General features: G+C 45.1%; 1 protein-coding gene and 1 pseudogene across 2 annotated transcripts in view; one reads left to right on the plus strand and one right to left on the minus strand.

The window, feature by feature from the left end:
* ARHGAP19 (Rho GTPase activating protein 19) overlaps positions 1-9,091 on the minus strand; it is a 60,713-nt gene extending 51,622 nt beyond the window's left edge. Inside the window, exon 1 of one of the 2 annotated variants that reach the window (XM_053584671.1) lies at positions 9,014-9,091. In XM_053584671.1, the coding sequence (XP_053440646.1) occupies positions 9,014-9,069 (56 nt within the window). In that variant the 5' untranslated portion in view covers positions 9,070-9,091. Of the gene's footprint in view, positions 1-8,646; positions 8,981-9,013 lie in introns of those variants that run through there. The other variant, XM_053584672.1, reaches the window with a different exon arrangement.
* A 12,489-nt stretch (positions 9,092-21,580) lies between these two features.
* On the plus strand, positions 21,581-21,982 carry LOC128581114 (60S ribosomal protein L35-like; annotated as a pseudogene).
* The last annotated feature ends 4,055 nt before the right edge of the window (positions 21,983-26,037 follow it).

Here is a 26,037-nt window from a genome sequence, read left to right on the forward strand (position 1 = left end):
AACGTGTAAATCTGTTTGCCCCTAATATGAATCTGAGCCCTCCCTTCCATATCTTCACCTTTAGAGGGAGTGGTCATTTGGGGTATTCTGCCTCCCTTCCCATTTTAAGGATAGTCTTTCTTTCCAGGATCACTTCTTGCTGGACTCATTGTCAACATTGCTGTCAAGGGCTGCCCTTGTTACTATTACTGGCAATCTCTACTAGAAGGTCACACTCTCTTCTCTACGTTTTCCTTTTTTAATTTTTTTTTTTTTTTGAGACAGTCTCAGTATGTCACTCTCGGTAGAGTGCCATGGCATCAAAGCTCACAGCAACCTCCAACTCTTGGGCTTAAGCGATTCTCTTGCCTCAGCCTCACAAGTAGCTGGGACTACAGGCACCTGCCATAATGCCCAGTCGGTTTTTTTGTTTATTTTGTTTTTGGTTGTAGTTGTCATTGTTGTTTGGCAGGCCTGGGCTGGGTTCCAGCCTGCCAGCTCAGGTATATGTGGCTGGTGCCATAGCCACTGAGCTACAAGCGCTGAGCCTCCTTTTTTAATTTTTGTCTTATCTCTTTTGTTTCTCGCTTTCATACCATTTTTCCAATACGTCTTAGTTTTTCATAAGCAAGTCTTGGTTTTTCTAACAAATGCAAACTTCTGTTCAGCCAAATCTACCAATCACAACACAAAGCATGCAGCCTTTGATTCTTCACTTTATTACTTTCATTATTCAATATTTCTTTAAAAAATAAATAAACAATAAAACTTCCAAATTCAATCATGTGCTATGCCAAACAACCGATGCTACTCTTAAATCTAAATTCAGGATGAAGGGTGGCACCTATAGCTCAAGGGGCTAAGGCGCCAGCCACATACACCAGAGCTGGCAGGTTCAAATCCAGCCTGGACCTGCTAAACAATGACAACTACAAGCAAAAAATAGCGGGGCGTGGTGGCAGGCGCCTGTAGTCCCAGGTACTCGGGAGGCTGAGGCAAGAGAATCACTTAAGCCCAGGAGTTTGAGGTTGCTATGAGCTATGACACCACGGCACTCCACCCGGGCGATAGCTTGACGCTCTGTCTCAAAATAAATAAATAAATAAATAAATAAATAAATTCAGGATAAGCAGGTATTACCTTAACTAGTAACTAAAAATTACTCTTGTACAAAAAAGATTCATGTGCAATACTCAGTCCTAGCACAAAAGCAAAAAAAAAATTTACATTAAACATTGGCAGAGGGCAGTGCCTGTGGCTCAATGGGTAGGGAGCTGGCCCCATATACCGATGGTGGCGGTTCGAACCCGGCCTCAGCCAAACTGCAACAAAAAATAGCTGAGTGTTGTGGTGGGCGCCCGTAGTCCGAGCTACCAGGGAGGCTAAGGCAAGAGAATCACCTAAGCCCAGGAGTTGGAGGTTACTGTAAGCTGTGACGCCACAGGACTCTACTAAGGGCGATAAAGTGAGACTCTTATCTCTAAAAAAATAAATAAATATATAAATAAATAAAATAGAACCTTGGCAGAAATATAGTAACTCTTTAAGATTATAAATATCCCAAAATCATTACAAACATAAATTTCTAAAACCTCACAGAACTACATACCAGTAGCCCCATGTAAAAAGATAGGGAAATGCAAAATGTGAATGGAGCTTACTCAAAGACACATACTAGTCTAGTTGAGGGAAAAGTATCAAAAAATAGCATACCCTCTGGGATCTCTGCAGTTCTAAAATTGTAGTAATACTATATATTTTAAATATCAGCATGCAGGGGTGGTGCCTGTGGCACAAAGGAGTAGGGCGCCAGCCCCATATGCCTGAGGTGGCAGGTTCAAACCCAGCCCCAGCCCCCCCCAAAAAATAAATAATAAATAAATATCAGCATGCTTCAAAAATATATATATAGGCCAGATGTAGTGGCTCATGTATGTAATCCTAGCACTTTAGGAACCCATGGCAGGACGACTCCTTGAGGTCAGGCGTTTCAGACCATCCTAAGCAAGAGTGAGACCCAATCTCTACTAAAAATAGAAAACTAGGCTGGGCATAGTTGGCTCACACCTGTAATCTGAGCATTCTGGGAAACCTCTCCTCAAGGCGGGAGGATTCCTTGAACTTAGAAGTTCAAGACCAGCCTGAGCAAGAACAAGATCCTGTCTCTACTAAAAATAGAAAAATTAGCCAGGCATTGTGGACACCACCAATAGTCCCAGCAAGAGGATCGGTGGAGCCCAGAAGTTTCATGTTGCTGTGAGGCAGGGTGAGATCACAGCACTCTTTCCTGAACAACAGAGTAAGACTCTGTCTCAAAAAAACAAAAACTACTTTTTGAATACTTTGCTAGGTGTGGTGGTACACATCTAGAGTCCCAGTTTGAGCCTAGCAGAGGCAACAGAGCATTATTTTATCTCAAAAAGAAAAAAAGGGGGCGGCACCTGTGGCTCAAAGGAGTAGAGCGCGGCCCCATATACCAGAGGTGGCAGGTTCAAACCCAGCCCCAGCCAAAAGAAAAAAAAAGGGGGGGGTGGAGGGAGAAAATACAGATAAGCAATAATTATTATGTTAAATGTAATTTAACAGTCTTGTTTCAGGTTCTTCTAGGAAACCACCATTCCATTTGGAATGCATATAGACTTCTATGAGCTTACAAGCAAATAAGCATGTCAGTTAAATTTACCTGCCAATCACCTTCTTGTCCCTTCTGATGTGCTCCTGTGCCTGCTCATTCATTTGGATCCTACATACCAACTCAAGGTTTTCTATAAAATAGGATTAGGGAGCTCTATAGAAAGAGATGCACAGAAGTAGCTTGGAGATAAGATGACTCTCTGAATGTGCCAATTATCAATTATCTCATCTTCCTTGCCTTTCAAACTTCATCGTCTACTCTGCTAAAATGGAGCCAGGGCCTTTAAATATATTTCCTTGGCCCACTAGGCACAATGTTAAGCATTATTAATAAAGAACACTGACTTTGCGGAAGGAACTCTCTCTGGTTCTAGGGTGCTCCTCTAGGCAAGTTCCTACAGTATGTACAGCTTCTCCAGCACCCAGCACTCCAAATTTTTATCATAAAAAGCATTTCCTATGTAAGTTCTCAGCAGTGAAAATTTAGGAAGTACCACCACCTATATAGTATAGATACATCTTAGAAATACAACACTGAGTGAAAAAAAGCAAGCCTCATGAAAATATAATGCAATCTCAAAACTAAGCAAAGTTAAACAAAGTATTATTTAGCCACACAAATATTAAAAAAATTAAAATACATTTTTATTTATTTTTTTATTAAGTAAATTCATTTCAGATTAATGTATTAGGAACATTTTTAATTAAGTAAATTCATTTCAGATTAATGTATTAGGAACCAGGTCAAAATATTTGATTTTGTTAGGTAGAGTTTATCTTGTTAAAATAAAAATTTTTTTTTTTTTGAGACAGAGTCTCACTTTGTCACCCTTGGTAGAGTGCCCTGGCCTCACAGCTCACAGCAATCTCAAACTCTCAGACTTAAGGGATTCTCTTGCCTCAGCCTCCCAAGTAGATGGGACAACAGGTGTCCACCCCAATGCCTGGTTATTTTTAGAGACAAGGTCTCGCTATGGCTCAGGTCGGTCTTGAAGTTGTGAGCTCAGGCAATCCACCTGCCTCAGCCTCCCAGAATGCTAGGATTATAGGTGTGAACCACTGCACCAGGCCTTAAAATACATTTTTAGGCACACAAATGTGTGATGATTTTTTTTTTGAGACAGTAAAACTCTGTCACACATGCTAGAGTGCAGTGTTGTCATCATAATTCACAACGACCTCAAACACCTGGTCTCAAGCATTCCTCCTGCCTCCACCTCCCAAGTAGCTAGGACTAAGAGTCATGCCACCAAGACTTGCTAATTTTCCATTTTTTCACAGATGAGGTCCTGCTCTTGCTCAGGCTGGTCTCAAACTCCTGACCTCAAGTGATCCTCCTGACTCGGCCTCTCAGAGTGCTAGTATTAACAGGTGTGAGCCACCACATCTTGACAACTTTTTTTTTTTTTTTTGTAGAGACAGAGTCTCACTGTACCACCCTCGGGTAGAGTGCCGTGGTGTCACACGGCTCACAGCAACCTCCAACTCTTGGGCTTACGCGATTCTCTTGCCTCAGCCTCCCGAGCAGCTGGGACTACAGGCACCCGCCACAGCGCCCGGCTATTTTTTTGTTACAGTTTGGCCGGGGCTGGGTTTGAACCCGCCACCCTCGGCATATGGGGCCGGCGCCCTACTCACTGAGCCACAGGCGCCCCCTGACAACGTTTTTTTTTTTAAGAAAGAAAATGCTAGACTGGGCATGGTGGCTCAAACCTGTAACGCTAGCACTCTGGGAGGCCAAGGTGAGTGGAATGCCCTGAGCTCACAGGTTCGAGACCAGCCTGAGCAATAGCGAAATCCTGTCTCTAAAAAGAGCTGGGTGTTGTGGTGGGCACCTGTAGTTCCAGCTACTCGGGAGACTAAGACAAGAGAATCACTTAAGCCCCAGAGTTGAAAGTTGCTGTGAGCTATGACCTCACAGCGCTCTACTGAGGGTGACAACATGAGACTCTGTCTTAAAAAAAAAATAAAATAAAGTAAAATAAAAATAAAAATAATTAAAAAGAGTGCTGGGCGGCGCCTGTGGCTCAGTGAGTAGGACGCCGGCCCCATATGCCGAGGGTGGTGGGTTCAAACCCTAGCCCTGGCCAAACTGCAACAGAAAAATAGCCGGGTGTTGTGGCGGGCACCTGTAGTCCCAGCTGCTCGGGAGGCTGAGGCAGGAGAATCGCGTAAGCCCAAGAGTTAGAGGTTGCTGTGAGCCGTGTGACGCCACGGCACTCTACCCGAGGGTACCGTGAGACTCTGTCTCTACAAAAAAAAAAAATAATAATAATTAAAAAGAGTGCTTATCCCCTGTCCCTCAGGGAATGGATCTTTTACTTACAGAATAAATGAGGCATAATTTTGATCAATTAAGGCCAGCATGGTGGCTCATGCTTATAATCCTGGCACTCTGGGAGGCTGAGGAAAAAGGATTGACTGAGGCCAGGAATTCAAGACCAGCCTGGGCAATACAGCAAAACCCTTTCTCTATTAAAAAAAAATTTGTTGGGCGGCGCCTGTGGCTCAGTGAGTAGGGCGCCGGCCCCATGTGCTGAGGGTGGCGGGTTCAAACCCAGCCCCAACCAAACTGCAACAACAACAAAAAAAAAAAAAAAAAATAGCCGGGCGTTGTGGCGGGCGCCTGTAGTCCCAGCTGCTCGGGAGGCTGAGGCAAGAGAATCGGTAAGCCCAAGAGTTAGAGGTTGCTGTGAGCCGTGTGACGCCACGGCACTCTACCCGAGGGCGGTACAGTGAGACTCTGTCTCTACAAAAAAAAAAAAAAAAAAAATTTGTTTTATCTTTTTTTGACTAACTGATGGAGTGTTAAAAAAAGAAAATGCAGGCTCGGCGCCTGTGGCTCAAGCAGCTAAGGCGCCAGCCACATACACCTGAGCTGGCGGGTTCGAATCCAGCCCAGGCCCGCCAAACAACAATGATGGCTGCAACCAATAAATAGCCGGGCGTTGTGGCGGGTGCCTGTAGTCCCAGCTACTTGGGAGGTGGAAACAGGAGACTCGCTTGAGCCCAGGAGTTTGAGGTTGCTGTGAGCTATGATGCCATAGCACTCTAACCAGGGCGACAGCTTGAGGCTCTGTCTCAAAAAAAAAAAAAAAAAAAAAAGAAAGAAAATGCATTCAACATTGATGTTTCCAACATGCTTTTCAGATTAAAAACACATTTGGTGATTTAGGATTATAATTCTTTCTCTACGGCGGTGCCTGTGGCTCAGTGGGTAGGGCACCAGCCCTATATAGCAAGAGTGGCAGGTTCAAACCCAGCCCCGGCCAAACTGCAACAAAAAAATAGCCGGGCATTGTGGTGGGCGCCTGTAGTCCCAGCTGCTCAGGAAGCTGAGGCAGGAGAATCACGGAAGCCCAAGAGCTAGAGGTTGCTGTGAGTCCTATGACATCATGGCACTCTACCAAAGGCGGTAAAGTGAGACTCTGTCTCAACAAAAAAATAAATAAATAAATAAATTTAAAAACTAAAAAAGAAATAAGTTATTCTGGCTGGGTGTCTGTAGCTCAGTGGCTAAGGCACCAGCCACATATGTTGGAGCTGACAGGTTTGAATCCAGCCTGGGCCTGCCAAACAACAGTGAGAACTACAACCAAAAAATAGCCGGGCCGTTGTGGCGGGCGCCTGTGGTCCTAGCTACTTTGGAGGCTGAGGCAAGAGAATCTCTTAAGCCCAAGAGTTTGAGGTTGCTGTGAGCTATGATGCCACGGCACCCTACCCAGGGCAACAGCTTGAGACTCTGTCTCGAAGAAAAAAAAAAAGAAAAAGAAATGTTATTCTATAGAGAACTCCAATTAATTTAAAAGCATTTGTATTTATTAGAAGCAGGCTTAAAATAATGATGAAGAAACAGAAAGCTAGACAGTTTTAAACAGATGTTCACATATTCTTTAGTCAGCATTAAATATATATTGATCTCAGGTAAGAAGCAATTTGGAAAAATAAATAAGCAAATATGTATTAATCCATGTAAATCAGACAATCCTCTTCTTTATTAAATACAAGGAGCCACATCATTAAGTGAACATTAGAAAGGTTGATATGTGCAGGGCAAAAAGGAATTCGTATAGTATTTCTCACAAGACATTTTATGTCTAAGAAATGACAAAGACTGGGGGCAGCGCCTGTGGCTCTGTGGGTAAGACACCGGCCCCATATACCGAGGGTGGCGGGTTCAAACTCTGCCATGGCCAAACTGCAACAAAAAACAGCCAGGCATTGTGGCCGGCACCTGTAGTCCCAGCTGCTCAGGAGGCTGAGGCAGGAGAATCGCCTAAGCCCAGGAGTTGGAGGTTGCTGTGAGCTGTGTGACACCACGGCACTCTACTGAGGGCAATAAAGTGAGACTCTGTCTCTACAAAAAAAAAAAATGACAAAAGACTGGCTCAGCACCCATCACTCAGTGGTTAAGGCACGGGCCACAAACATAGAGGCAGGTGGGCTCAAACCCAGCCCCAGCCTGCTAAACAACAATGATAACCGCAACAAAAAAGATAGCTGGGTGGTGGGCCCCTGTAGTCCCAGCTACTAGGGAGGCTGAGGCAAGAGAATCGCTTAAGCCCAAAATAGTTTGAGGTTGCTGTGAGTTGTGACACCACAGCGCTCTAACGAGAATGACACAGTGCAACTCTGTCTCAAAAAAAAAAATGACGAAGACTATTATTCATTCATTACTGACCAAAGCTAAGTGCTGTGAATATGTGCCCTAAAGCCTTACAGAAAATCCCAAACTTTTACAATATGGAATTGATATAATGGTTTCAGATTCAGATAAGATTGTGTGAATACCTGTTGATCATATTATACCCTCACTCAAAATTTAAATTCAGGGCTTGGCGCCTGTGCCTCAAGTGGCTAAGGTGCCAGTAATATACACCTGAGCTGGCAGGTTCGAATCCAGCTCAGCCTGCCAAATAACAAGGACGGCTGCAACCAAAAAATAGCTGGGCGTTGTGGTGGGTGCCTGTAGTCCAGCTACTTGGGAGGCAGAGGCAGGAGACTCGCTTGAGCCCAGGAGTTGGAGGTTGCTGTCAGCTGTGATGCCACAGCACTCTACCCAGGGCGACAGCTTGAGGCTCTGTCTCAAAAAAAAAAAAAAAAAAATTTAAATTCAGTTGGCAATATACTATAGAGGAATTCAAACTATACTTTTGCTATAAAATAGTATTTTGTCCTCAGATTTTCATCACAATTCAGGATTTTAGAACTGAATGACCAACGATCTAATTAAAAGTATCAAGCACCTCTACAGTTCCTGGGCAGAAATAGTCAACCATTTACGGGTGGCTCCAAGAGTAGAAAGCTCTTCGGTATAAAATTGTATTCATTTATTTATTTATTTATTTTTTGCCGTTTTTTTGGCCAGGGCTGGGTTTGAACCCGCCACCTCTGGCATATGGGACCAGCACCCCACCCCCTTGAGCCACAGACGCCACCCTAAAATTTTAAATAACACATTCAACCATGTTCATCTGGATTCCAGAAGAAGTCTGCTCACAAATTCGGTTTCCCAAGAATGTTGGTATCTCCTATTCAGTACAAAGGGCAACAAAAGACAAACCAAGGCATTTTACTGATTTACGCTGGGGCAACGTAAATAAGATCACGTTATTAACATCTACCTTAAAAAAAAACAAAACTGTAATCAATTAAGACAACTTCAGTCTCGAGGCTGGGGCCAGGTCACCTAGAAATTCTTCCCTACAAACGCTAACTTTCGGTGTGCCTGTTTAGGAAAGAAAGCTCTGTAGAAATGAAGTCATGATTTGTCTGGACTGCAGTCCCATCTGCTCTTTAGCTGTCTACAAAGAAAATGAAAATCTATCACGTACTGAGTTATCCTCTAGGCTCAGTGTCAGAAGCTTTAAAAGGACTGTCTATTCAATGTGACATTTTTCTGAAACAAACATTATGTTCATTTTTATAGATGAAGAAATTGAAGCTGAAAGAGGTCTAAAAACCGACCCAAAGCCTCACAGCCATTTCTAATTGACACTCAAACCCTTGCTCTGAATTCAACGTACAAACTACCTCGGAGATTAAAAGCGCTGTGTGACGTCGAGAAAGTCGCTAAACAGCTCTGGGTTTCGGTTTCCTGGCCATCGAGACGAGTACTGGCGCAAATCTGGCAGCAGTGCCACCTCCCGCTGGTCAGTTTGTGGCCAAACCGCAAGCGGACCTCCCTCAGGCATTAGTAAGACCCAGCGCAAGCCTGTCTGGAGCCCAGGGAAGGGGCTGGGACACCGCGCCTCAGCCCCCGCAGGCGCAACGGTCAGAAACTCCGTGGGAGGAAGGAACGAAGCCCGGCCCATAGGTCATCGTGACCCAAAGAACGGACGGCAGAACGACCAGCCCATGGCCTCACTTCCCAGGCAACTGGAGCAAGAATTCGGCTCACCTACGACGGGAGTCGGTGGCTGGCACCTCCCCTTCACTCTGCGTCTCAGTCGCCATCTTCGCCAGCAAACTTCTTTCGCGGCCCTAACCGCTGACTCCGCCCCCACGCCTTTGGATTGGTTAATATGTTTTCTTATCTTGGATTGGATGGGTTGACCGCCCCGCCTCAACCTGAACAGTTTCACGATATTATTGGTCTATTCAAATAACTAATTGTCATTGGTCGCACCCAACACAGGCGGAAAAAAGGTGGGGGGAGACCCAGCCCCGAGGCCTGCCGGGAGTTGTAGTTTCTCAGTTTGGGATTCCACTAATCTTTGGGCACAAGTCAGAAAACCCCAGCCAGACAAGAGAATCGCGTAAGCCCAAGAGTTAGAGGTTGCTGTGAGTCGTGTGACGCAACGGCACTCTACCGAGGGCGGTACAATGAGACTCTGTCTCTACAAAAAAAAAAAAAAAAACCCAGCCTACGCTCAAATTTTTTTCCAATATGTAAATCTCAGAATTAAAAAACTGGCGACTTTGAAAGTGACTTTGATAGTCCCTAAAATGCAAGACTCGTTTTCTGTCTTTTTTTTGTAAAGCTTTTTTTAAATTTCATGCTTTTATTTTTTTATATTATTATTATTTGCAGTTTTCGGTCAGGGCTGGGCTTGAACCTGCCACCTCCGGCATATGGGGCTGGCACCCTACTCCTTTGAGCCACAGGCACTGCCACGTTTTCTGTCTTGACACAGAGATCCCTGACAGAGAGACGCAGAGTGGCGACCAAGATGCATATACTGTTGGATGTCTGTAGTTCACAAGCTTCTTTCTTCAGACAGTCATACAGCATAGCAGTAGGTCTTTTCTACTTCCTTCACCTGCTGCCTATGGGCTTCCCAGAAAGCCCACAGATTTTGCCTCTCTGATGTGAACCATGGTACAAAAAGCTGCATGACTTTGTCCCTATCTGAGCTTTAATCCTCAATGATAAAAATAACCATAATTATGCTTGCCATCCCTGCCTCACACACTTCTGGTGAGGATTAACTGAGACAACTTACAGCATTTCTTTCTTTCTTTTTGTTTTGGGGTTTTTTTTCTGTTTGTTTGTTTGTTGGGGTGGGGGTGAGTTGTTTGTTTGTTTGTTTGAGATGGGGCCTCACTCTATTGCCCAGGCTGGAGTGCAATGGTGGCATGATAACTCATTGCAATCTCGATCTCCTGTCCTCAAGCAACCGCCCCATCTTGGCCTTCCAAAATTCTAGGATTCCAGGCATGAGCTATGGTGCAGAACTATACTGTTTTTCTATGCTGGATTTTTCTAGGGATGTTTTTTCTATTGTTCCTGTTGATATCCTCCCACCTGAGGCTCTCTCAGCACTGTTTCTCACTAAACTACCCATTCAGCCTTCAATTACTCAACAAACTCATCCCTGCCTTTGCCCATGCTGCTTTTTCTGCCTGGCCCATTTTTTCACTTAATATTCTTTCACTTTTCAGTTTAAATGTCACTGATTCCAAGGCCTTCCATACCCCCTACTGTATAAATCAGTTCCCAACTAAACTTTCACAAAGAACTCTATACTCTTCCTACATAACTCTTATCACAAGTTAAAATTATATAGTTATTTATGTGACTCTTTCTTTCTTGTGAGAGTTCCCAGCTAAACTTCCAGCCCCGACTAAACAGAGACCACATCTATTTCGCTCCCCACAGTGTCTGGCATATAGTGGCCATTCAATAGATATTTTTTGAACAAATATAAACAAGTCCTCAGACTATATTATTCAAAAAATTAATTACATTTTCTAATAGATTTTTTTCAACTGATGAATTCATATTAAAAGTTTAATAGTAGCTAGGTGTGATGGCTCACACCTGTCATCTCAGCAAATCCTGGCTCCATCATCTCTAGCCGTGTGAACCTGGACAAGTTACTTAACATTCTAATTCCAGGGTGGCACCTGTGGCTCAAGGAGTAGGGTGTCAGTCCCATATGCCAGAGGTGGTGGGTTCAAACCTAGCCCAGGCCAAAAACAAAAACAAACAAAAAAAAGAACATTCTAATTCCATTTCCTCTTCTGTAAAATGAGCATAATAATATTTCTTATAAGGGTATTATAAAGATTAAATAAGGTAATTTTATTTTTCTTTTTTTTTTTTTTTGAGACAGAGTGTCGAGCTGTCACTCTGGGTAGAGTGCCGTGGTATCATAGCTCACAACAACCTCCAACTCTTGGGCTTAGTTTTTCAATTTTTAGTAAAAGGGGATGGCGCTTGCTTTTGCTTAGGCTGGTCTTGAACTCATGAGCTCAAGCTATCCAATCGTCTCAGCCTTGCAGAACGCTAGGATTACAGACATGAGCCACTGCATCTGGCCTAAATAAGATAATTTCTGAAAAGCTGCTTAGCAGCACAGTCTCTGGCATATACTAAGACTAAAGGTTTAAGATGACATGATGAATATTAGGAATGCTAAACTCCCTTCTCAGATAACACATCTATGTCCACTGCTGCATGATAAAGACCATACATTACACCATAGTTACAGTTTAATAAGTTACGAAGAGGGGAATGTTTTACCTCAAAGTCAACTGTTCCGCGATTAAAAGCAAATATCATTGCTGAGTGCTGTGAAAATATGCACTCAGCTGACAAGCTTGCACACCTTTGTTATTATTCCCTGAAGTCATCACTACTTTATCTAGGTACAGATTGTCAGCCTGACTATAACCATGACTGTACCACCAGAAGTCAAGACAATTCTGTTTGGTTGTTTTTTTTTTTTTTTTGTAGAGACAGAGTCTCACTTTATTGCCCTCGGTAGAGTGCCATGGCATCACACAGCTCACAGCAACCTCTAGCTCCTGGGCTTAAGCGATTCTCCTGCCTCAGCCTCCTGAGTAGCTGGGACTAGAGGCACCCACCACAACGCCCAGCTATTTTTTGGTTGCAGTTCAGCCGGGGCCGGGTTTGAACCCACCACCCTCCATATATGGGGCCGGCGCCTTACCGACTGAGCCACAGGCGCCGCCGACAATTCTTATTTCCAACATCTAGTGGAACAAAAGATCACAGAAAGGTGGCCCCAGCCCTCAAAGAATTTATAATAGACCCAAGGAGACAAAATGAACACATGTAAGTCAATACAACAGAAGATAGTTTAGAAATATGGAAGGCCAGGCTGGGCGCCATGGCTCACATCTGTAATCCTAGCACTCTGGGAGGCCAAGGCTTGAGGATCACTTGAGCTCAGGAGTTTAAGACCAACCAACCTGAGCAAGAGTGAGACCCCATCTCTACTGAAAAACTAGAAAAATTAGCCAGACATTGTGGCATTAGTACCAGCTTTCAGGGAGGCTGACACCATGGCACTCTACTCTGAGGCAACAGAGACTCTGTCTCAAAAAAAAGGAAAGAAATATGGAGGGCTAAATATTGAGGTAGAGAACAGACTTCTGGGAATTCAGTCATGATGTATTAAAAGCAAAGCCATGGACCTGAGTTGGCCACAAATATCACTGTAAATGCATCCACCTACCCTACCGGACTTTGAACTTAAAAGCAGGCTGGAAACACAAAGATGTCCTCTATTAAAAGCAGAAGATGACATCTTTGTGTTTCCAGCCTAGGGCTCATGCCTTCACCATTCTTTGGGGAATACTCCCAAAAGGGGAAAAAATTGAGGGACAGATGTTTCCTACAAATCATTCCCAATTTTTTGCTTTCTAGGTGTTTTGTGAACACGGGCACCTGTTTATTCATGGCTGGAACAAAGCTTAATGCTTCCTTCCATAGTATCTGGAGAAAGAAAAAAAAAGAAAAAACTCATTGCTTCAGTCTTCTTCAGACACACCACATAGTCTAACATCTACACTATTACACATGCAGAAAAACAGAAAACTGTCTTCAGCAGTTCTGTGGAATCTTCTTCAAGATTGGACACAAGGCCATAGACTGGGAAAGGGAACTTGAAGAGGTGAAGGGGAGAAGTATTCCTATACAGCTAAAAATGACCCAGGTTCAGACTAAAGTGCCAGGATAAAAATTCTGGGATCATTTTTCCCATCCAGGAAAACTAACTACAAGCTGGAAAACAGCCAGGTGGCTGTCAAGAGGCTGGCAGGAAGGGCTGGAAGCACATTCAGTCAGAATATAGTGACAAGGACTCCATATCTTTCACTTTTTTAGGTCAGAGTAGGTGCTGTGGAGCTGAAAGAGCTGTAGCTCCTCCCCTCAGGCAGTGATCAAGGGCAAGGCTGCCATGCCATTCAGGCTGCAACAGAAGAAAGGACCAAACTCTCTGAAAGCCAAAAGGATACCTCAGCGACCAGGCCTGGCATGGGGGCCAGGTCAAAAGAGGCATGAGTCAGGCAGAGTGGGGGGAAAGCCTGCAAACAGAGCAAACCTTTGGAACTGGAATTACTCTGACTGCAATGGTTTGAAAACTCATCTTGCAACTTAATCCCCAATATGGCAGTATCATGAAGTGAGGCCTTTAAGAAGTGATTGGATTATGAGTGCTCTGCCCTTCTAAATGTATTAGTCCATTCAAAGATTAATGGGTTAATTGATTAAGCAGTTGTTGTGGGAGGTGAACTGGTGGCTTTATAAGAAAAGGAAAAGACGTCTGGGCTCCTGTAGCTCAGTTTTTAGGGTGCCAACCACATGCTCCAGGGCTAGTGGGTTCAAACCAGCCTGGGCCTGCTAAGCAAAACAGGTAACTGAAGTCCCAGCTAGTAGGGAGACTGAAGCAAGAGGATCACTTGAGTCCCAAAATTTGAGATTGCCGTGAACTATGACACCACAGCACTCTACAAGGGCAACAAAGTGATGGCTCACACCTGTAATCCTAGCACTCTGGGAAGCCCAGGCAGGTGGATCGCCTAAACTCATGAGTTTGAGACCAGCCTAAGCAAAAGTCAGACCCCCATCTCTAACAATAGCCAAGCGTTGTGGTGGGCACCAGGTCCCAGCTAGTTGGGAGGCTGAGGCATGAGAATTGCTTGAGCCCAAGAGTTTGAGGTTGCTGTGAGCTGTGATGTAAGGGCACTTTACTGAGGGCAACAACTAAGACTCTGTCTCAAAAAAAAAAAAAAAATGAAAAGAAAAGAAAGGAAGGAAGAAAGGGCTCGGTGCCCGTAGCACAGTGGTTATGGCTCCAGCCACATGCACCAAGGCTGGCAGGTTCGAACCAGCCCAGGCAAGCCAGACAACAATGACAACTACAACAAAAAAAATAGCCAGGCATTGTGGCGGGCGTCTGTAGTCCCAGCTACTCGGGAGGCTGAGGCAAGAGAATCAATCACTTAACCCAACGTTTTGAAGTTGCTGTGAGCTGTGACATCACTTCACTCTACCGAGGGTGATATAATGAGACTCTGTTTCAAAAAAAAACAGAAAGAAAGGAAAGGAAAAGGGGCCTGGCATGGTGGCAAACACCTGTAACCCTAGCACTCTGTGAGGCCAAGGCAGATGGATTGCTTGAGCTCAGCAGTTCAATACTAGCCTAAGCAAGAGCAAGATCCCATCTCTACTAAAAACAGAAAAATTATCTTGCCATTGTGCCTGTAGTCCCAGCTACTCAGGAGGCTGAGGCAAGAGGTTTTCTTGAGCTCAAGAGTTTGAGGTTGCTGTGAGCTATATTGATGCCACGGTACTCTCCCAGGGGGACAGCATTACTCTCCCAGGGGGACAGCATGAGATTCTTCTCAAAGAAAAAGAAAAGAGAGGAGAGGAGAGAAGAGGAGAGGGGAGAAGAGAAAAGGGTAGCCCCCTTGCCCTGTAGTACCCTGCACCACTTCAGGACTCAGCAGAGTCTCTACTAGCAAGAAGACCCTCTAGATATGGCCTCCTGACCTTAGACTTTTCAGCCTCCATAACTGTAAGAAATAAATTTCTCTTCTTTATAAATTACTTGATTTTGAATATTTTGCTCTGTGCAACAGAAAACAAACCAAGACAGTGGCCATTCAGTTGAAAACACCCCAGACTTCAAGTTAGGAGCCCCCAGGGCCCAGGGGCTGGTGGTTAAGTTTCAAGCATTAACGTGTGCGGGGGTGGGGTGGGGTGTCAAGAGTGGCCAGTACCTTGTGAACCTGCTGTGTTGTGTATTACCTCCACAGTCGTATGAGCAGAAGCACGGATGGATTCCTTTTCCCTGCCAGTGTAACCCATTCTCATGGAGCTTGTTTTCGTATGGAGAGAAATTCTGCACATGAAGTCCTATAGCTGACAGGAAGTAGGATGAAGGTCAGAAAAGGTTCCAGTGCTTCCTCTCCCTTTCTGTCGTTCAGAGTCAGCTTCAAAGATTCCCCCATCCAAAGTCAGAAAGTAAAGGAAATTGTCCTTTAGCCTCCCAGAGCTGTGCATCCCTTCTCTAGGGTTGACACTCATCCCCATCCTAAGAACTTATCGTCTCGTAAGAAGCAAGAGCTTCCTTGCTTATTCATTTACACTTTAGTATGAAATAAATCCAAAGGTACCTCTTCTGGAATATGTGATTTTTAATTTTTTTTTTTTATGTAGAGACAGAGTCTCACTTTATTGCCTTTGGTGGCAATAAAGAGTACTGTGGCATCATAACTCACAGCAACCTCCAGCTCCTGTGCTTAGGCAATTCTCTTGCCTCAGAGTCCCAAGTAGCTGGAACTACAGGCACCTGCCACAACACCCAGCTATTTTTTTTTTGTTGCAGTTTGGCTGGGGCTGGGTTTGAACCCACCACCCTTGGTATATGGGGCTGGCGCCGTACCCACTGAGCCATAGGCACTGCCCAGAATATGTGATTTTAAAAGACACACATTTCCACACTTGATCTTAGCCAAAAGGCCGAGAAGCGATAAAAGACACACATTTCCAATTGTGAAAGAAAAGGCTCATTGCCCAGTTAAAATAATTTCACATAATCATTTAGATTAGGAAACATGGAAACCTTCTAGGACACAATAATGATGTCCTAGGTTACCATTTTACATTTGCTGCGTTTCCAGATTTGTTTATATGGTGTTTGAGTAGTGTTGACTTCTCTCACTGGACTATAGGCTTCATGGCTTAAGGACTATATTTGATTTGTTGTTTCTGTTTTTGTTTTTGTTTCTTAAGGCTAGCCAAGCGAGATATTCAGTTTTGATTGGCCAACTATTTGTTGAATGAATGAAGGAGAAAATGAATCACATCAAGGCTGAGGTGAGTGGATTGCCTGAGCTCATGAGTGCAGGACCAACCTGAGCCAGAGCCAGAGTCAGAGTGAGACCTTGCCTCTAAAAAAATTGACGGAGGGGGGGTGCCTGTGGCTCAGTGAGTAGGGAGCCAGCCCCATATACCGAGGGTGGCGGGTTCAAACCCAGCCCCAGCTGAACTGCAACCAAAAAATAGCCGGGCATTGTGGCGGGCGCCTGTAGTCCCAGCTGCTCGGGAGGCTGAGGCAGGAGAGTCACTGAAGACCAAGAGCTGGAGGTTGCTGTGAGTCCTGTGACATCATGGCACTCTACTGAAGGCAGTAAAGTGAGACTATGTCTCTACAAAAAAAAAAAAAAAAATTGACGGGCGTTGTGGTGGGCACCTGTAGTCTCAGCAACTCAGAATGTTGAGACAAGCGAATCACTTGAGCCCAAGAGTTTGAGGTTGCTGTAAGCTGTGACACTACAGCACTCTACCGAGGGCAACAAATGAGACTATTTCAAATAATAAAAATTTAAAAATTAAAAATAATGAATCAAATCAAACAATTTTGTGTGTGTGAGAGACAGAGTGTCACTTTGTTGTCCTTGGTAGAGAGTTCTGGCATCATAGCTCACAGCAACCTCAAACTCTTGGGCTCAAGCAATTCTCTTGCCTGGTTACAGGCAAGCTAGGTTACAGGCGCCTGCCTCCATGCGGGACTAGTTTTATAATTTTTAGTAGAGACTGAGTCTCCCTCTAGCTCAGGCTGGTCTCTAACTCCTGAGCTCAGGCAATCCATCAGCCTCGTCCTCACAGAGTACTAGGATTACAGGTGTGAGCCATTTGCACATAGCCTAAATCAAAGAATTATTAAACAATGAGATTGGCCAGGCACAGTGGCTCATGTCTGTAATCCTAGCATTCTGTGAGGCTGAGGTGGGTGGATCACTTGAATTCAGGATTTTGAGACCAGCCTGAGCAAAAAGTGAGACTCCATCTCTACTAAAAATGAAAAACTGAGACAAGAGGATCACTTAAGACCAAGAGTTTGAGGTTGCTGTGAGCTGTGACTTCATGACACTCTACCAAGGGTGACAAAGTAAGACTCTGTCTCAAAAAAAAAAAATGAGGGCAGCGCCTGTGGCTCAGTGAGTAGGGTGCTGGCCCTATATACCGAGGGTGGCAGGTTCAAACCCAGCCCCAGCCAAACTGTAACAAAAAAAAAGAAAACAATAGCCAGGCGCTGTGGTGGGCACCTTTAGCCCAAGAACTGGAGGTTGTTGTGAGCTGTGACGACACAGCACTCTACCGAGGGTGACAAAATGAGACTCTGTCTCTAAAAAAAAAGAAAAAGAAAATGAGGTAACTCAGAACTTATGGGAAAACTACTCCCAATATCAGACATAGGTTTTATAGGTTTTGGGGTTTTGGGTTTTTTTTTAAACAGAGTCTCACTTCGTCACCCTTGGTAGAGTGCTGTGATGTACGGCTCAGAGCAACCTCAAACTCTTGGGCTCAAGCGATTCTCTTGCCTCAGCCTCCCTAGTAGCTGGGACTACAGGTGCTTGTCATAATGCCCGGCTATTTTTAGCTATTTTAACAGGCTAGTCTCAAACCTGTTAGCTTAGGCAATCCACTCACCTCCGCGGAGTGCTACAGGTTTTTGTTTTGATGCACCCAGAATCTTTTTTAAAGTTGTTTTAATTGTTTTTTCTTTTCTTTTTTTTTTTTGAGACAGAATCTCAAGCTTTCACCCTGGATAGAGTAGCATCATAGCTCACAGCACCTCCAACTAGGGCTCAAGAGATCCTCTTACCTCAGTTTTTCTTTTCTTTCTTTCTTTTTTTCTTTTTTTTTGTAGAGACAGAGTCTCACTTTATCACCCTCGGTAGAGTGCCGTGGCGTCACACAGCTCACAGCAACCTCCAACTCCTGGGCTTAGGCGATTCTCTTGCCTCAGCTTCCCGAGTAGCTGGGACAACAGGTGCCGGCCACAACACCCAGCTATATTTTTGTTGCAGTTTGGCCGGGACTGGGTTTGAACCCACCACCTTCGGTATATGGGGCCAGCGCCCTACCCACTGAGCCACAGGCGCCGCCCTTGCCCCAGTTGTTCTGTTTTTGGTAGGCAGGGTCTCGCTTTTGCTCAGGCTAGTCTCAAACTCGTGAGCTCAAGCAATCCACGCGCCTTGACCTCCCAGAGTGCTAGGATTACAGGCATGAGCCACGGTGCCCGGCCTTAAATTTTTTTTTAATACCCCTATACCATCAACTGGAAGTGCCCAGTATTTCTTTAGGGGTTCTCTGCTCCCCTGTCCTCAGCCCATGTGTTTTGCCTTGTTTTTTTTTTTTGTCGAGACACAGTTCTACCCTATGCCCTGAGCAGAGGGCAATGGCGTCGTAGCTCACTGCAACCTCAGACTCGGGCTGTGGGCACCCTGCTGCCTCAGCCTCCGAAGCCGCTGGGATTACAGACGCTCGCCGCGGCGCCCGGCTGGGTTTTTCCATTTTTTTTCATGAGTCGGGGTCTTACTCTCGCTCAGACAAGCCTCGAACTCCTGAGCTCAAGCAATCCTCCCGCCTCAGCCTCCCACAGTGCTGGGATTACAGGCGTGAGCCACCGCGCCCGGCAAGCCCATGTGTTTTGAATAGAACTTACTCTATCTCTGGCCATAGAAGTGGACAAATGACACAGGCTTGGCCAATCAGAGGACCTAGGCTCTGGAGTCAAGGATCTGACAGTGAAGATCAGCCCAAGTCACTACAGAAAGGAAGTGTGTGGTAAGAGTAGTTTCAGGAACCAAAGGACAACTGCCTACAGGTGTGAGTAGAGACAGCTTCAGAGAGGAGATTTATAGCTGGGATGAGAAAGATTTGGAGGGATGGAGATTGGAGGAGAGCCCTCCCTACTCAAAGAACAGGACCAAACATGGGGAGACAAGAGCACGTAAGACATGTTTGGAAGCTGGCAAAGGGTTTATGGGGGAGTGGAGGAAAAATTAAAAAAGTGGACCGCACCAGGTCTCTGAGAGGTCTGGATACTGTGTTAAAGAGCTAAGGGTTTGGGTGTCACCTGTGACTCAAGGGGGTAGGGCGCCAGCCCCATATGCCAGAGGTAAAGGGTTCAAACCCAGCCCCAGCCAAAAATTGAAAAAGAAAAAGAGCTAAGTGGTTCCATAGGCCACTTGGACCTCTTTGAGTGGAGGTATTTGGCAACCTGAGCAGAGTTCTCAGGCATCAGGAAACTGACTTCACAGAAAAGTGGATTAAAGGGAAAGAAGCTGGGCCCAACACAAGTTACATGAGACTGGCCTGGAAAACATGAAGAGCATCAGCAATGGGCCCAGAAACAGCATGGCTGCTGGCTCAGGCACTAAATAAAAGAACAATGGGCCTTGGGGAAGAGAATAAAGCAGAGTTAAAAGATGGATTCCAAAGCCTGGGTGATGGCATCTGGATCGTGGTTTGAAAAGGGTAGGCTTTGGAGGGGTGCCCGTAGCTCAGTGGTTAGGGCACCAGCCGCAGGCTCCAGGGCTGGTGAGCTCGAACCCGACCAAGGCCTGCTAAACAAACAAACAAAAAAAGTAGCCAGGCGTTGTGGCAGGCGCCTATAGTCCCAGCTATTTGGGAGACTGAAGCAAGAGAATCACTTGAGCCCAAGAGCTGGAGGTTGCTGTGAACTATGACACCACAACACTCTACTGAGGGTGACAAAGTGAGACTCTGTCTCAATAAAAAAAAAGAAAAAAGAAAAGGAAAGTGTAGGCTTTGGCATCGGTCAAAACGGAGTACGAATCCTGGCTCTGATATAGAAGTTCGTGTAAGGCTGGCGGGTTTGAGCCCAGCCCGGGCCAGCTAAACAACAATGACAACTGCAACAAAAAATAGCCGGGCATTATGGTGGGGGCCTGTAGTCCCAGCTACTTGGGAGACTGAGGCAAGAGAATCACGTAAGCCCGAGAGTTGTAGGTTGCTGTGAGCTGTGACGTCATAGCACTCTACCAAGGGCAACAAAGTGAGACTCCGTCTCCAAAAAAAAAAAGAAGTTTGGGGCGGCGCCTGTGGCTCAGTCGGTAAGGCGCCGGCCCCATATACCGAGAGTGGCGGGTTCAAACCCGGCCTCGGCTGAACTGCAACCAAAAAATAGCCGGGCGTTGTGGTGGGCGCCTGTAGTCCCAGCTACTCGGGAGGCTGAGGCAAGAGAATCGCTTAAGCCCAGGAGTTGGAGGTTGCTGTGAGCTGTGTGAGGCCACGGCACTCTACCGAGGGCCATAAAGTGAGACTCTGTCTCTACAAAAAAAAAAAAAAAAGAAGTTTGTGTAATCCTGGGGAAGTTTACTTATTTCTGGGCCTTGGTTTTCTTATCCATGAAAAGGAGATAATAAAAAAACTCAGAGATTATTGGAAGACTAAAGGAAATAATATCCATAAAGCAATTTTCAGGGTGCCAGGAATAGAACAAATACCCAGTATAACTAGTGGGTAAAAGGTTTGTTTGGAGAGTGATGCAAATGTTCTAAAATTAGATTATGGTGATAGTTGCCCAACTCTGTAAATAATCTGAAAATCATTGAGTTGTGCACTTTAAATGGATGAGTTTTGTACTATATAAATTATATCTCAATAAAACCATTTTAAATACAATCAACATTTGGTAGTTACTATTATCTGCTTCCTTTCCTGCTCTGATCACTTGTTATAGGCCTGTTTGGTGGTATCGTCCAAACCAGATTTACAGATTTTCTGAGCACTATTAGCTCTATTTGTAAAAAAGTTCCTGGTTGGCTTAAACAAAATAGAGTGTTACTTCTTTTATTTACTGGGTCTCACTTTGTCACCTAGGCTGAAGTGCAGTGGCACAATCACTACAGCCTCAAATTCCTGGGCTCAAGCAATCCTCCTACCTTAGCCTCTCAAAGCTCTGGGATTATAGGTGTGAGCCACAGTACCTGGCCAGAATGTTTTCTTTCTCACATAAGAGACATCCGGAGGTAGGCAGTCTAGGACTATGTTTGAGTCTTTGAGGTGCCTTCACATCACTGCCTTTTCATCCTTGATTCTCATTGTTCAATATGGCTGCTAGACTTCCAGCTTTCACATCCACATTCCAGGCAAAACGAGGAAAGAAAGAGACAGGCTTCCTTCCTTACAGGAAGACTTTCCAAAAGTATCACATGGTACTATTCACATATATTTCACATGGCCTCATCTGGCTGCAAGAGAAGCTGATAAAATGATCTAATAGTTCTGATACAGCTACAATTTGGGGTTTGTTAATGGGGAGAGTGGTTATTGGGAGCCAAACAGCATTCTCTGCTTTAACTACTACCTGTCTACTTTACAAAGGGAGGCAAAATATAAATAAACTGTCTTTAAACAGAACACACGGAGGAGGTGACAGTGGAGGCTTGTGCAGCAATGGCCAGAATTAAGGCTCAGGACCTTCACAGCAAGCAGGAGGAACTCCTGAAACAGCTGGATGAGCTCAAGGTGGAGTTGCCCCAACTCCATGTCATTAAAGTGACAGGCAGCAAGGTGTCCAAACTCTCCAAGATCCAAGTCATCCGTTAATCCATCGCCTGTGTTCTCACCATCATTAACCAGACTCAGAAAGAAAACCTCAGGAAATCCTACAAGGGCAAGAAGTACAAGCCCCTGGATCTGCCGCCTAAGAAGACACGTGCTGTGCACTGCCAGCTCAGCAAGCAGGAGGCGAACCTGAAGACCAAGAAGCAGCAGTGCAAGAACAGCTGCACCACTGTGGAAGTACACGGTCAAGGCCTGAGTTGTATGTATGTGTCAATAAAAACACGAAACTGAAAAAAAAAAAGAAGGAAAGAAAAGAACACCGAATGATAGTATAGTTTGCCTTTTGAATTTCAACCATGTGGCCACTCAAATAAAACTAGAATTTGTTTGTTTATTTATTTATTTATTTATACAGAGTCTCCCTTTGTCGCCCATGATAGAGTGCCCTGGCGTCACACCTCACAGCAACCTCCAACTCCTGGGCTTAAGCGATTCTCTTGCCTCAGCCTCCCAAGCCTGGGACTACAGGCGCCCCTCCCACAATGCGGGCTATTTTTTTTTTTTAGAGACAAGGTCTCCCTCTGGCTGATCTTGAACTCATGAGTTCAGGCAATCCACCCATCTCAGCCTCCCAGAGTACTAGGATTACAGGTGCGAGCCACCGCACCCAGCCTAAAACTAGAATTTAAAAAACTACCAAATGATAGTACCCAATGGCATGAGTCTCCCGACTTTGCACTGTGTCAGTACCACAGGGTCCCAGGCAACCAGATGGACATGACCTCCTAGATCAAATGTGAGCATCTACTTTTCCATTGCCACTGACACCCATTTAGCAAGGATGGTGCAGTCCCAAAAATGGGAGCGCTAACTGCTTCAGCTGGCATGCAGTCATCCTCATACTCCTTGAGATCTGGTCCTGACATGGCCATCTTCTATCTGTGATCAACATACCATGAGGAATTTATTGACCCCTTGTACTTAATCCAGGTCTCAGCTTTCCAAGTAGGATTATAGGTGTGTGCCACCAGTCTGGGTTGCAGTTGTGTCCTTCACCCAGGAAGTGTGCCATATATCCATGCAATATACCCTGTGGGTGGGAATATACCCATCCCCCACCCCCTTCCCCTTCTAGCCATTTTTACTACCAAATTCTAGATCAAAGTGTTCTATTACCAGGTTTAACCAGTGGCTGGTTATCTTTCCTGTGGGATCAACAGCTTTGAGATATTTTCAGCTTCTGCCTTCCAAGTCTTCTTCAACTGCTACTGTACCCAGAGGTGTTTGATAGCTCATTAACACCCCTTCTTAGTGCCTCGTTTGAATCTCCTAATCTCTTAAATTCTCTTAATACAAATTCCTCCTCCACAATCAGCCCAACTCCAAGACTCTCCTTGTCTGGGGAGCTGGGAGCCAATGAAGGGACCAGGAAACATGCAACATGGGTCTGTCTTGCTGCTTCCTGGGCACCTCACCCAGGGCTGCTGCTGGCTTCTTCTCCCCCGTGTGCCCACCCAGTGCGAAATCCTTCACAGTAGGCAAGAATTCGGTCAACCTCCAGCAGAATCTATCTCCATCCTTTGACTACTGAAGTGCGAGCCCACACCATACCCCTGTCCTGCAATAACCAACCTTGCAGCAGGGTGTACATTCCCTCCCTTCCTTCCTAATAGTCAGCCCTGAGCCCTTCATGCTCTGGGCCAGGGGTCCTCAAACTACCACCCCCAGGCCACATGAGGCGGGTGATTGTATTTGTTCCCGTTTTGTTCTTTTGCTTCAAAATAAGATATGTGCAATGTGCATAGGAATTTGTTCACAGTTTTTTTTTTTTTAAACTATAGTCCAGGTCTCCAACCGTGTGAGGGACAGTGAACTGGCCCCCTGTTTAAAAAGTTTGAGGACCCCTGCCTGGGCAGTTCTAAAGGATGTCACAAAATTAATCCCCATTTTTCTTTTCTTTCTTTCTTTTTTTTTTTTTTTGCAGTTTTTGGCCGGGGCTGGGCTTGAACCCGCCACCTCCAGCATATGGGGCCAGCGCCCTACTCCTTTGAGCCACAGGCGCCACCCCAACCTCCATTTTTCAATGACTAATTATTTCTACAATTTTATTGTAAAAATTTTCAAACAGCTGGGCAGCATCTGTGGCCCAATGAGTAGGGCACTGGTCCCATATACCGAGGGTGGCAGGTTCAAACCCGGCCCCAGCCAAACTGCAACAAAAAGATAGCCGGGCATTGTGGCAGGCACCTGTAGTCCCAGCTACTTGGGAGGCTTAGCCCAAGAGCTGGAGATTGCGGTGAGCTGTGATGAGGACAATAAAGTGAGACTGTCTCTAAAAAAAAAAATTTTTCAAACAGCCAACAAAATTGAAAGAATTTGACAGTGAACACCCTATCACCCAGCACCTAGGTTCTACCATTAATATTTTTTAGCATTAAAAAAATTGAGCTAAAGTTCACAAACATAAAATTCACTATTGTAAAGTGTATACTGCAATGGTTCTTAGTACCGTATATTTATTATGTTATGTAAACATCACCTGCTAATTCAACATTTTCATAACCCCTAAAAGAAAACCTGTACCCATTAGTAGTTAGTCTTAATTCCTTTCTCCTTGCATCCCTGGCAACCACTAATCTACCTTCTGTCTCTATGAATTTGTATCTTCTGGACATTTCGTATAAATGGAATCATACAATATGTTGCCTTTTGTGTCTGGCTTCTTTCACTCAGCATAATATTTTCAAGTTTCACCCATGTCGTAGCATGTTATCAGTATTTTATTCCTTTTTATAGTGAATAATATTCCACTGTATGAATATGCATTTTTTATTTACCCATTTATCAACTGATGAATGTTTGGATTATTTCCACTTTTTGGTTATCATGAATAATGGTGCTACAACATTTAGGTCCAAGTTTTTATGTGAGCATATGTTTTCCATTGTCTCAAATATTTACCTGAAACAGGAATTGATGGGTCGTATGGGAACACTGACATTTTAGTAGCATGTTTGGTCACATACACCTTTCCCACCATTCTTCTAGTTGTATATTAATCCACCTCACATTTTAGTCATTTCGGAATAAATTGCAAACATCGGTCCATCTCACCCTAAATCCATCAGCATTTCTATCATTAACTAGAATTCAGTATTTATTTGCAGTTTTTCCTTTTTTCTTTTTCTTTCTTTTTAGACAGAGTTTCACTATGTCACCCTCAGTATAGAGTGCTGTGGTATCACAGTTCACAGCAACCTCTAACTCTTGGGCTTAGGTGATTCTCGCCTCAGCCTCCCAAGTAGCTGGGACTACAGGCGCCTGCCACAACATCCAGCTATTTTTTCTTTTTTGGGGGGGTGGTTGTAAGTTGTCGTTGTTGTTTGGCAGGTCCGGGCTGGGTTTGAACTCCCCAGCTCCAGTGTATGTGGCTGGCACCCTAGCCACTGAGCTACAGGCGCGGAATCTCTTTTTTTTTTTTTTTTTAAGACAGAGTCTTACTTTGTTGCCCTCAGTAGAGTGCTGTAGCATGACAGCTCACAGCAATCTCAAACTCTTGCAACCTCAAGCAATTATCTTGCCTCAGCCTCCCAAGTATCTGGAACTACAGCCATCCGCTACAACACCTGGATAGTTGTTTTTTTTTGTAGAGACAGAGTCTCACTTTATGGCCCTCGGTAGAGTGCCGTGGCCTCACACAGCTCACAGCAACCTCCAACTCCTGGGGCTTAAGCGATTCTCTTGCCTCAGCCTCCCGAGTAGCTGGGACTACAGGCGCCCGCCACAACGCCCGGCTATTTTTTGGTTGCAGGTTGGCCAGGGCCGGGTTTGAACCGCCAGCCTCGGTATATGGGGCCCACGCCTTATCGACTGAGCCACAGGCACCGCCCGACGCCTGGCTAGTTTTAGAGACAGGGTCTTGCTCTGGCTCAGGCTGGTCTCGAACCTGTGAGCTCATGCAATCCACCTGCCTCGGCTTCCCAAGTGCTGGGATTACAGGCATGAGTCACCATGCCCAGCCCTACAGTTTTTTCTTTTTTGTTTTTTTTGTTTTTTGTTTTTTTGTAGAGACAGAGTTTCACTGTACCTCCCTCGGGTAGAGTGCCGTGGCGTCACACGGCTCACAGCAACCTCTAACTCTCGGGCTTACGCGATTCTCCTGCCTCAGTCTCCCGAGCAGCTGGGACTACAGGCGCCCGCCACAACGCCCGGCTATTTTTTTTGTTGCAGTTTGGCCGGGGTTGGGTTTGAACCCGCCACCCTCGGCATATGGGGCCGGCGTCCTACTCACTGAGCCACAGGCGCCGCCCCAGTTTTTTCTTTTAATGTAAGATTTACAGGCGGCG

The sequence above is a fragment of the Nycticebus coucang genome, chromosome 3 (assembly GCF_027406575.1).
Source record: "Nycticebus coucang isolate mNycCou1 chromosome 3, mNycCou1.pri, whole genome shotgun sequence".
NCBI classification, from domain to species: domain Eukaryota; kingdom Metazoa; phylum Chordata; class Mammalia; order Primates; family Lorisidae; genus Nycticebus; species Nycticebus coucang.